The sequence below is a fragment of the Tamandua tetradactyla genome, chromosome 13 (assembly GCF_023851605.1).
Source record: "Tamandua tetradactyla isolate mTamTet1 chromosome 13, mTamTet1.pri, whole genome shotgun sequence".
In the NCBI taxonomy this organism is placed as follows: domain Eukaryota; kingdom Metazoa; phylum Chordata; class Mammalia; order Pilosa; family Myrmecophagidae; genus Tamandua; species Tamandua tetradactyla.
This window is the reverse complement of record NC_135339.1, coordinates 79,174,223-79,186,241: the sequence shown is the minus strand read 5'-3', so window position 1 is coordinate 79,186,241 and position 12,019 is coordinate 79,174,223. Positions and strand designations below refer to the sequence as shown.

Genomic DNA, 12,019 nt, shown 5'->3' with positions numbered 1-12,019 from the left:
TTTGGGGGTAATAAAGCTTTTCTAGGTCTGGTTTGCTTAATGTAAGAGGGCCCTGTGTAAAGGCACTCAGCTCAGGCTCTGGCAACAGTGAGCCTTTGAATACAAGCTGCAAAACCAGACTGCCTGAAATTGAGTCTAGCTCTGCCACTCACTACTCCTTGCCTTAAGCAAATTGCTCAACCTCTCTGTGACTCAGTTTCTTCATTTGTAAAATGAGAATTATAAAAGCCTCTACTTCTGAGGATTATTGTAAGGGTTAAATAAACCAATATATGAAAAGGGCTTAGCATTATGCCTGGTACACAGTGCTACTATACATTGCTACTATTACTACTAATTCATTTACAGATGCAAAGAAACTTTACTCTTCATATGCCTTTAGTTATTGTCTCTCCCTGTGAACCAGATGAATGAGAAATTCCAGCTGCATTACATACTGTAAGTGTACCATCTGAATAAATCTTGAGCTCACAATTTGCATTTGTGACTTGTTAGGCATATAGTAGACTTCTAAATCTGTTCCAGAATTAATAGTCTATTTTCGTTTTTTTTTTCCATCAACCTGGTCACAGAAATTAGCAGAAACTTTTATGAGGTTTTCCCCTGTGGACAGATAGAAGGGTGACTTTGAAAAACTACCATATAAAATGATCAGTCAGAGCTAATGGGCTGAATCTTTTAGATTTAGTTTATGCTCTCTTTTCTTTTCATGTTTAGCCACTCCAATTAGTCCATCTTAACTTTTAAAATCTTGAGTCATGTGAACTAAGTTTAAGTTGCTAGAATATTAAAGATTTGAGCTTAATGATAACCAAGCTCTAGTTTTCACATAGAGATTCATTCACACAATTGAGTTGATTTCCTTTACCCAAAGGTAGCATAAATACCAGCCAGACTCTTTTATTATACACGCCGTTCAGTTTTTAGTTTGGTCTGGATATTTTGCTGTTTAAATCCTACAAAGATTTCCCCTACCCCTAAAATAACTATCTTCTGGGAAGATTAAGGAGTGCCTAAAAGAGTTTCTCATAAGACTACTTTACAAGCATTTACTCAGCCTCCATGATAAACCATCATTTTTTTGTGACTACTTGAGTGCTTGAGCCATCCTTTCCATCATTTCATTCTTGAAGTACTCATGTAGGCATCATTGTTACTCATGTAGGCATCATTGTTACTCATGTAGGCATCGTTGTTACTCGTGTAGGCATCATTGTTACTCGTGTAGGCATCATTATTACTCGTGTAGGCATCATTGTTACTCATGCAGGCATCATTATTCTTTAGGAATTCATGGATGCCATGATAGAGCTGTTGTCATTTACGTTTCATATTTTGCCACTGGCCTTTTTTTCTGCAGAAACATTCTTATTTCACTGATGAACTTGGTCAAACATGCCCAACACTCACTGTTTCAGAGTTATTTTTCAATAGGAGAAATGAGAAAACATTTTCATTTTAGTCAATATGATAATTTGAATACTTCAAAGAATGGAAAAAGGTAGGAACAAGTTTTAGGCATGGGGAGAATTTTTAATTTTATTATATTCTGCCAGTGTACAAATATCTGGTGTATTATTTGAGGAACATTAGAATAGAATATATATATATATATATATATTCAATCGAAGCATTGTATGAATAGAGAAATATGAAAAGTAATTGGCGAGGTGGAGGGGAAATATATACTAAGGAGAATGACTTGTAATTGCGCAGAAATTTTCTTTGGAACTTCCTAGGAGCCAAGACAAAAAGAAAAGGACGGAAGCAAACTTACAAATCAATTATTTAGGTGATATAGACATTTTCCTAGCGTCCAACTCAAACAGCTATTTTCCGTGGTCGTGGGATGACATAGTGTAGTAGTGACAATGTCACTGGGGGCCGGGGGTCAGAAGGGAAGTAAAGAAGAAGGGGAAGCAGCATAGCTGCATACTGGAAGGCAAACTACAGAGATAAGGACTTCAATAGATCAGTTTGGGCCTTAAGTACACTTGAATCTCTGAGAATTTTTCTTCTGCAAACAGAGACCTATGGGAAAGCTTAAATATGAGGTCACAAGTGAAGAAGGGAGGCGTCATAAGAGAGGCAAAGAGAAGCAGCCTGAGATTTACAGAATTCAGATGCCAGATTGTGGATATCTTCCCTAGAGGCCAATGAAGTGCCTTTTCCTTTAGAATTCTTCTTATAGACCTGACTGACGTTCCCTGGTTTTACGTAGCCTTGTGGTCTACCAAACTGACATCTCAAAGAGTTACAAGTGCCTCTTGGAAAACATTGGAGGGCTTAAACAGGATGCAATAATAATAATCATCTTAAACATGTATTTTTCTTTATTTCTTTTTGTATGTAGAAAAATAAGAGTTCTGGCTCAGTTCACCCACTCTCCCTTCTTTTCAATGTCACTTCAGTTGCAGAACAAGCAAGCATACGTTGGTGTATTCAGAAGTGGATCTTGCAATCCTACAAGGACATATTGTTTAAAGCTGTCTAGTGTTGCAGTCAACAATTATCCAAGGGCAGAATAGAGCTGGTCTGAAGCAAATCTTTAATTCACCTTCATAATTATATTTTCAGGAGGTATCTTTTCTTGATCCCCCTATGCCTCTTTTTTACTCCCCACATCCCCACTCAGTATGAGGCTTAACATACGTGGGAGGGAAAGGCCTTTTGAACCAGAATATTCAGTTATGTCACAGTCGCGTGTGCCTCGGTGTTCTGAATGAAATAGTGAGGAAGAGACACTTGGTTTATGGGTGGGGCTTGCCCCAGAAAGGACAGCCGCCTCCCCACATGGAGTCTTCAGTCCCTCAAGAACAGCTCAACAGTTTTCTGGCCCCTTGTAGGTCGTTTTTCAAATCAGAACTTCATCCGTGGGGTTGATATGTTAGTACACCAGGCACATTGATATTTAAATATGAGTAAAATTCCAGAGCCTAATATAAATGGTCACGAACCAACTAGCATTTGGGACTATACTCAATGGTACTTTCTCCCTTGGGAGATGATCTGACATTTCCTAAGGGTACCGAGACCCTCAAACTTTGCCTTCTTCTTAGTGGCACCTTTCATAGTCGTCCTCTAACATGACTTTTAGAAATTCTAATATCATTTGCACACCTAAGACATTTTGTAAGTCTCTCCACTTTAAAAGGTTTCCTTCTGAAGTTTCAAAAAGGACACACTAGAATCTTCCCTGTGAAAATCTGCCTTGGAGAGAATCTTTCTACCTAAAGATAGAAAAAAAAAATCATTATGGTGCTTAGCTTCTGGATATTTTCAGAGATAGGCCAATAATTTCAGTAACAAGTCCTATTACAGTTTCTAAATTCTGCCCCAAGGAGCAGAAAAATCCAAAAGGTAAACAGCCAAACTCCTTGCCATTTAATTTTTATAATCCTGTCTCTATATTTTAAGAGGAAATAAATCCACTTACTTCTCATTCACATTAAAATGGAAATGTTCATAAAAGCTGTTTAATTCTCAAGAAGCCTTCAGAGCCTTTTTAAAGGAGCCTTTTGACATCTTTCCATTTACCGTTTAAAACAAGGAGCTGAGTTTGGGGAAGAATTAACTCTTGGGAGGCGAAATGGTTCAAGTCGGGCTGTCAAAAAGCCATATTCTGTGAGAAGAGAAGAGTTCTCACAGTTCCACTGTTACTAAGGCCTCGGCCAGCCAGGGAACTACAGCTCGGGGTTTTGTGGTTTTTTTAAAGGTTTGTACCTTTAAAGGTTCCTCAGCCTGGTCCCAGGTGCACTGAAAAGCAGTGATACCACCAGAGCAGAGCAAATTTCCAGTAGAAATATTTTCAGCATGCTCTTGAAATTTTGACAGGTTTGGCCTTTTTGATCTCTGAGGGATTTTCAGCTAATCTGTTTTTCAGTACCATATTAATAAGCATTACACAGAATTATTAAACTTGAGGTATGTGTTTGGTTTTAAGGTCCAACTGGGATATTAGCCACCTCAGAGTCCAAATCCATGCCAGTGTTGGGTTCTGTATCCAGTGTAACAAAAAGAGCCTTGAACAAGAAAACTCTGGAGGCAGAATTCAACAGTCCGTCCCCCCCAACACCTGAGCCAGGTGAAGGGCCCCGTAAATTGGAAGGATGCACAAGTTCCAAGGTTACATTTCAGTAAGTAATGATGCTCTTTATTAAGTAGTGTGTAGAAGAATCTGTGATGACTAACTCGTGTGCCACTTTGGTTGGTTTCTCTTTGGAGAGATTTTGATTTGGTTGGTTAGCCAAAAAAGGACTTTTCTTCCTTCATTTGATGAACCAACTTCTGATTCAAGTGCCTAGCTAAGAGTCTCATTCAGATGCAAAGCAAATACCAGCGTAAAGAGAATTCCGCATTCTGAACTTGTCTGTTAATCAATACAAAGAATTGACCCGGTGATACCTGTTCTGCATCAGAAGACGCTTATTCTTTCAAGATTAAATGTTCATATGATCCCTTTTAAAGGTTCATAAACAGTCCAGGAAGAACCTAGATCTTTCAGAGGCCGCTTTGAAAGGTATATTTTACAACTGCAGTTTCTGGTCTTTAGTTAAATATGTACCTTATTGCTCCATCCTAAGAAAGAAACCACACTTTACATATAAAGGGTTATATACATAGACTTGACTCTTCAGAGTGGTGCTTTGATTGTCAAAGAGTTAATCCTGCTATTGAAGGTGTTTTAGACAGATCTGGAGGAGAATCGAGTTGTTTTATAACAATGGCAAGCTCTTTTTTTGAAATTAGTCTACAGTTTTACTTTAATTCTCTTGCTGTATGTCAGCTAGTTTGTCACTTAAAGAAAAGGAAGAGGTGAGCTAAATCAGATCAGCAGAATATTATAATCACAGTTAATGAAACCTCTGATTTCCTGTTCTATCAGGAGAAAACCCCCCCTTTTTTTTGTAGTTTTTACTGCTTTAGCTCAAAGGGTGAAACCTGGACAAACGAAGGTGAAGCTCAATTTGAGTCTATTTTTGCCAGCTGGTATTTTCTTCCACCCTTGCATTTCTCTCATTGGTACTATTAACTTTTTTTTTTTTCTCTTTTGGAATGAATAGGCTTCTGTGCTGACTTACAGTTTTATTTAATTTCATTGTACTTAAAAGCACATTTCTCCTGCAATCATGTGTTTCCTTTCTTTTGACTAGAATCATTTGAACAGTTGCAACAGAAAGATGATCTATATTCATTCTTCTTCTCTTCTGTTAAATTTGTTTAACACCTTGTTTGACATCAACAGTCTGGCTACATTTGAACCAATATCCAGACACAAAAGCAATTTGACTGAGACAAGTTAGTTTCTGAGAAATGCTTCAGTATGTGTGTATAGATTTTTTTTTCCCTTTACCATTTTACGCAGATAAAATCTTAATCAGAAAATACTGCAACTCCTTCTTCCTTTTGTCTGCCTTTTATTCTCCAAAAGTAAGTGGAAATTACATTTCCAAGGAAGGAAATGAAATAATTGCAAGCCCAAGGTCTGCAAAATCTGTGTTGAATTGACAGTGAAAAGGACCCATGTGTTGGCAGACACAGTTGTTAAATGCCATAAAGGCCTTGTGAAGCCAGCTTATTTTTCATCCTGCCTGTTCAATGACTGCTTAAGAGACACATTTCAATTTAATTTATCTACTTAAAGCTCTAATACACTTCTGTATGATGCTGTATTAACTTTTAAACTTTATAACCTACTGCTTGATTATTTGGTTCTCGACATTCTTTAGCTGAAATAACTGTTGCCATGTATTTTCATATTGACAGTCGTTCAGCAAATAAGAGCAGCTTTGTGAAAAGTCTGTTTTTAAGTACAATTAGCCTATACAAATGAGTTTGAGAATTTTGGGTAAGTGCATAGTAATTATTCACTCCCTAGATAGGTAGACTTCATTCATTTATGCTTAAACTTCGCTTTTTAACGACTAAAGGAAGTTTAATGTAGTTACATGCAAGCTTTAAAGTAAAAATTCATCTTAATCACAATCCCCTGAAAGGTTATTTTCAGAGGTATTTCTGGCTCACTTTTACTGGTCATTTTACCCTGTTACACCAGCCATCAGATAGAGGCAACCAACATTGTCTTACCTCATAGACCTGAAGTGTCAAAGCACTTTGAAGCCAAGTCAGCAATTAAAAAGTGAAATGTTCCCTTCGCTATTTAAAACTGTCTTTGCACTCTAGTAGCTGCACCTTTATTTTGAAGGTTATTTACATAGTGTTTCAGGCGTGCAGCACTGCCAGCTGTTGTTTATAGGGAGTCACGGTGAGGGAAGGATGCCAATCACAGTAGCCTCCAGTATAAACCCTATTGCCCTGACACCGCCACCCCCAGCCCCCACCACGCCGCCCTCCCTCCCTCACTTCACTTTGGCTTCTTTGCCCAGGTGGCTTTCTACCTTAGGCCCTTTGCTTTTGCAGTCCCCTTTGCCTGGTATGTTCTTTCCCCCATAGCTGCATGGCTCACTCCCTAACCCCATCAATTCTTTGCTCAGATGTCATCTTCTCCATAAGGCGTACCCTGACCACTGCAGTTAAAATTGTAGCCTAGTTCTCCCTTAAGTCCTGCTTTGTCCTTACACTACTCCATTTTCCCCCATGGCAGTTATCACCTTCTGACATATCAGATGCTTTATTTATTATGTTTATTTTATTTTATTTGATATCCCCTGCTAGAATGTAGGCTAGGAGGGTAAGGATTTTTTTTTTGGGGGGGGGGGTCTGTTTTGTTCCCTGGTGTATCTCAAATGCCTGGAACAATGCCTGGCATATGTTAGGCTCTCAGCAGAGGCTTACTGAATAAATGAATGAATACATTTTTAGTATCAATAATAGAGTAGAACCTCAATTAATTGCAGTACTCAGTTAACCAGCATTGCCCCATCATTCAGCAATCGCAGATTTGTACCAGCTAGATATTAGAGGTTTTATTTATTGGTTGTTTGGTTGTCTAGTTTGTTCTTTAAAACATTTTCTGGATACCAAGGAATCTTTTATATTCAGATCAGTCTTCTTTATCTTTTTTATTCTTGTACATACACAACGTAAAATTACCAGAGATGACAGTGTATCCAGTTGTAAAAGAAAGATTCTGCTGTGTTCACTTGTTTGGTCTCGGCTGGACAGGAAAGTTTGCTAACCTACTAAGAGAGGTTTTAAATGAAAGAATAGCAACAAAGATGTTTTCTGCCGAAGATCTTCACTTAACCAGAACATCAAATAACACGTAGCCATCCCTCAGGTCTAGAACCCCATGTTTCCTAAATAATCCCGATCAAATGTGGTCATTTGATAAAGATGCTCACAGTGAGGTTAAGGAGCAAAAGGTAAGGATGTATTTTCTACCCACAACATGTCTCTCAGTATAGGTTTACAGTAAGACATATGCAAATCCACAATTGTGAAATAAATCATTTTTTAAAAACCGTCAGACTTTGTGAAGTCCGCATCACCGTGTTTGTTATCTTCCTGATAAGTGCTCTTAGGAGTCAGGATGCTTAGTCCAACCTTGTCACTCTGTCACTGTTGCCCCCAATGCTTTTAGATCGATTTGGATAGTGGTGCCTGATCACAGAGGAAATACATTGGGCGGTCTTTCCTGCCTACTTATTTTGGGTGGTGAAAGTGGGTGAGAAGTAAACATGGCCCTCAGAACCACTCCACTGGTCTTAGGAAAAAGTTAGGGTCAGTACTTATTTTGAGTGAAGAACAATATGGCTCGTTTCCAAAAGACTTTGACTTTTGAAAGTGGATTCAAAATATGGAAATTGCCTTCATTTTGCCACCATCGCAGATTTTTCTCAATGTGGCATAGACACTTGACATGCCTCCCGTGTGTACAGGAGAGCACTGTGTAGTAGCCAGGCTGAAGCTGGTTATGCCTAATCTTTCCTTTTTCGCCCCAGTTAACTTAACTCATCCCAAATTTAAATATTCTGGGATGTTAATTAATGGATAACTAGAAAATTAATATTGTTTGTGTTTTTCTCTTCTTTTAGTTAATATTTTCTATTACTCTTCACTGCATATTCATATTAAAATAGTATCCATCTAAGGGTATATATGCTCAAATATACCCTTATATCAAACAGATGGAGGCTGTTGCATATTGGAGATGGATTCCAGTTTAGGGATTGAGGATTTTGGAATATGCTTCTGTAACATTTTATAGTTACTGCATTTCACTGACATGTATTAAGCCAGGTACTTTTATATGTTATTTTGTTTAATTCTCACAAGTCTATAGATTGAATATCATCTCCCATTTTATCAATGAGAAAACTGAGACTCAGTAAGGTAAACCATTTTCCCCAGATTGTACTCCTCATCAGTAGTTGAGCCACATTTCATTTGAACCCTTTTTATTCTATTTCCAAAGCCCATGCTTTTTGAACTGTAATATACTGCATTAAATGTGCTCAGAGCTTAAGGAATGGGAGAGCAGGGAACGGCCATAAGGTTTCTTCTATAGAATCTGAATTTAATCTGCAGTTAAATTGCTTGATTAGCCCTCTGACCCTGCCTGCTTACAGGTATACTTATACTTACAGGTTTTTCATCTCTTCCTCCCTCATCCCTTCCTAAGTCTCGCCTAAGCAAATGTAATTTAAAGGTTTGTTGCGAAGGGAAGAAAATGTTACTCAGAAAAACATCAGGAATTCTTAAAAGGATAACCAGTTGGCATTAGTAAAAAGTCTTAAAGACTAATTAGAAATTGTCTTAATGTTTTACTTGACAAATGCCCCATAAAAGGGCATGTTTCACCAATAGACTTTGGAAATACCGTTTCAGAACACTAGCCAAAGCTACTTCAAGCTTCAGCACAAGTTTCATTTATGTGTTTTTTTTTTTTCAAATGGGCAGTTCAGACATGCTGAAGAATAGTTTACTCCCAAAAGTCGGACATTGTGAAAATATCTGCCTCTAATCATTGGATCAGAAAGGTAGTTTATCAAATTATAGCATCGTGATAATTTAAAGATTCATCACTATTAATCCAGTTGTTTCGAAAACATACTAAGCCCACAATGAATTTTATTGTTGTATCCATTTTGCCAGGCTGCGCCTCTTTGAGAGAGCTCCAGCTTTGGTCAGTTACTGGTTAGCTCCTTTGAGTTTGTGCTTAAGTGTCCATATGCCATCACGTTTTAGGACATCTGTGTTATAAAGAGAGGCAGAACAAGCGATCATTCAGAATGAAGAGGCTGATGAGCAGACCCGAAAGGATTTCGGCAGCACAGTCAGGCAGATACTGAGAATGGCTTGTGGTCTTGCCATCTTGCATTTCCTCTCCAAACAGTCTCATGTAGAAGTAGCCCTAAAAAAACTGTTGCTAAATATCATGATTTACTTGATAAAAAAATTGTTGGGGAATTATAAATGGAGGTAGGATTTAAATACCATCTCCTTCTAACTTCATATGACTGAGAAAGGAATGAAATTGGACCTGAGTTATGCTGATTATCTGGTACCTTTGACCTTATCACCTATCCTGCTTGGAGGAAGAGGGATGAAAAAAATTTGAACGAGTAAAGGGACCTGGCATACTATGACATTTAATGTCTAAATGAAACACTATATTAAAAAGTTTGATTTTAAGTAAAAAATAAATCTCTATGCTATTTCTTGTTTCCAAATAAATATAAATGCTTTAGGTCTGACAAAACATCCAATTAGATTTGATGATGAGTCGTGCTTTGTAAATTGTATGAAAAAAGAAAAGAAAAAAGAAAAGTAGCCCTCCTAGTCCACAGTGAGCTTGTTCATCCATGCTTACTTTTGTATTAATTTCTTTCAGGCACGTGAATATCCTTCTCACAGCAACAATTTAAACAAGGCAGTCAGCCTCAAAGATGATGTTTCATTTCATCTAGCATCTTCTATGAAATTTTGCTTCAAAAAGAACCATTTGAAAGAGAACTTAGATTTCATTGCACCTGCTGCAGTTCGCAGGGCTTTCTTAGCCATGTCCTCATCTCTCGGTCATTATCACAGATCCCTTTAAGCCCCAGTTTCCATAGACTCTTCCAGAAAATGCTTCTCTAATTCATCGCTTCTTCAACCCCACATCCCTCTCAAACTGCAAGCTTTATCATGCTCTTTTAAATTTTTATTTTAACCACCAATAGGCAGCTAGCTTGCTTTTTTGTGTGTTTTGGGGGGCCAAAACAGGTCAGATTCTGCTCTATAATAATTTTTTTTTAAATCCCGTGTAGCAATTACAGGACTTCAATTTCAATAGAAAAATGTCCATTTCCAGTGAGACCATTTTTTATTTTAATTTGCATTTAATTTCTGTATCTGTGGAGTTTCTAAATACATGTAACTTTCAGCCTCACACATATTTAGTTTTATAAATAAGAGTTCATCTGGTTTGGGACATTAACTGAATACCAAAGGGTAGGTGATAAAAGACAAATTTTAGATGTCTCTTGGTGTGAATCAGTCAAGCATTTCTGTCAAAGAAAAAAAATCTGATTGCCTTTCAGGTTTTGAATTAAATGTTAAGATTCGTTTTATCATTGACCTTTAATTGGTCTCTTCAGTTTTATCTTATTTCCGATGTGAAGCTAATGTAAAAATTGAAATTGAAAAGTGCTGATTTTTTTTTTTCTAACTGAAGCTGGAGAATCAGAGTTTTTGAAATGCTACCAAATAGAAATTGAAATTCTTAATTTACTGTTAGGGAAACTTGGCATAAGATTATCTGTCAAACATCGGTCTCAGTTGGGAATTAATTTAGTTGGCCATATGACCATTCCTTAAAGAAGGTTTGGGTCAACGTTTTGCTCAAATGCAAACTAGGGAAGTTCTTTCAGCCCCTTGATGGCAAAGGTGGGTTTTTCTTCCTGTTGTTCTTACCTCTACCATTTCCTTATCTCCTCTTTCTTTCTCTCCTTTTGTGTGTGTGCATATGGAGTGGGGGCACCTTCCCTTTGCTTAGTAAACATTTGTTTCTGAGAGGGGCCTACTCGCTAGCAGATTGAACTGCATGGAAGTTACTGCTTAAGCTGATGCTCTTACACAATTAAAGGATTTGCTCCGCTCTCAACTGTAATCTTAGTACTGCTGAATTGTGTCCGGACACCGCAGGAAACGTCTCTGTCCCAGCAAAGCTCTACCACAAAAGTCCTCCGTGTGTGCCTTGTATATGGACAATTAAGTTTTAACAACAAAATTAGCAGAACAGCTGGATGCTCTGGAAGTTGAGATCCCCTCCCTTAGTCTCCCTTCTCTCCCCACAAGTACTTATCCTGTGGACCGCCCCAAAAGCAGCCTGTCCTTGTGGTTTTTACAGATGTTCTGAGAGGCAATCCGGAGGGGAACTTCTCCCAGATTAATTGTTGAAGATATATTACACCCATTGCCAAAATAGCTGATTAAGTGCTGTTGAGTATATCTCAGAATGACTGTTAAAATGCTATTGAGTGATTCTCAATTCTCTGAAAGAATTAATTGCCTGCTAACATTTGCTTCCCATTGTAAGCAACTATGATTTTTAAGAGACTTTGCGTAAAATATATCATTTCTGCATGAAGAACCAAATTGCTTTTGGTGCTTTGTAGTCTTGTTAAAAGCCATCTTTGGATAGATTCCTTGGTGGCTCTGTTGCTTTTTATTTGTATATAGTGGAATAGAGGATAGATTTGTTGTTTTTTTTTTTAATTCAAATAGAAGTAGCCGGGCAGGCCACAGTGGCTCAGCAGGCAGAGTTCTCGCCTACCATGACGGGGACCTGGGTTCGATTCCCGGTGCCTGCCCATGTAAAAAAAAAAAATAGAAGTCACTGACTGAACTGAAATGTGATTTCAGATCTAAGGATAAACTGACCTAACTTCTGAAATTTAATAGAAACATTTTTTTAGGAGTATACTTTGTCATATAACTGTATGAAAAGTAGCAAACCAAATTCTTTGTGGTTTCCCATCTTAAGAGGAGTTTAAAGTATATGATAATGGAAAAGTTAAAGAAAAGCTTCAAAATACTAAAAAAAATATGTTGCCCGAAAAACTTAGAATGA

At 37.7% G+C, this 12,019-nt stretch overlaps 2 protein-coding genes across 6 annotated transcripts in view; one reads left to right on the top strand and one right to left on the bottom strand.

The window, feature by feature from the left end:
- ENO4 (enolase 4) overlaps positions 1-12,019 on the bottom strand; it is a 91,351-nt gene that overhangs the window by 32,412 nt on the left and 46,920 nt on the right. The window lies entirely within an intron of this gene.
- Positions 1-12,019, top strand: part of SHTN1 (shootin 1) — a 105,514-nt gene that overhangs the window by 84,922 nt on the left and 8,573 nt on the right. Inside the window, exon 16 of the mRNA XM_077126150.1 lies at positions 3,944-4,136. Coding sequence (XP_076982265.1) covers positions 3,944-4,136 — 193 coding nt within the window. The remainder of the gene's footprint in view (positions 1-3,943; positions 4,137-12,019) is intronic.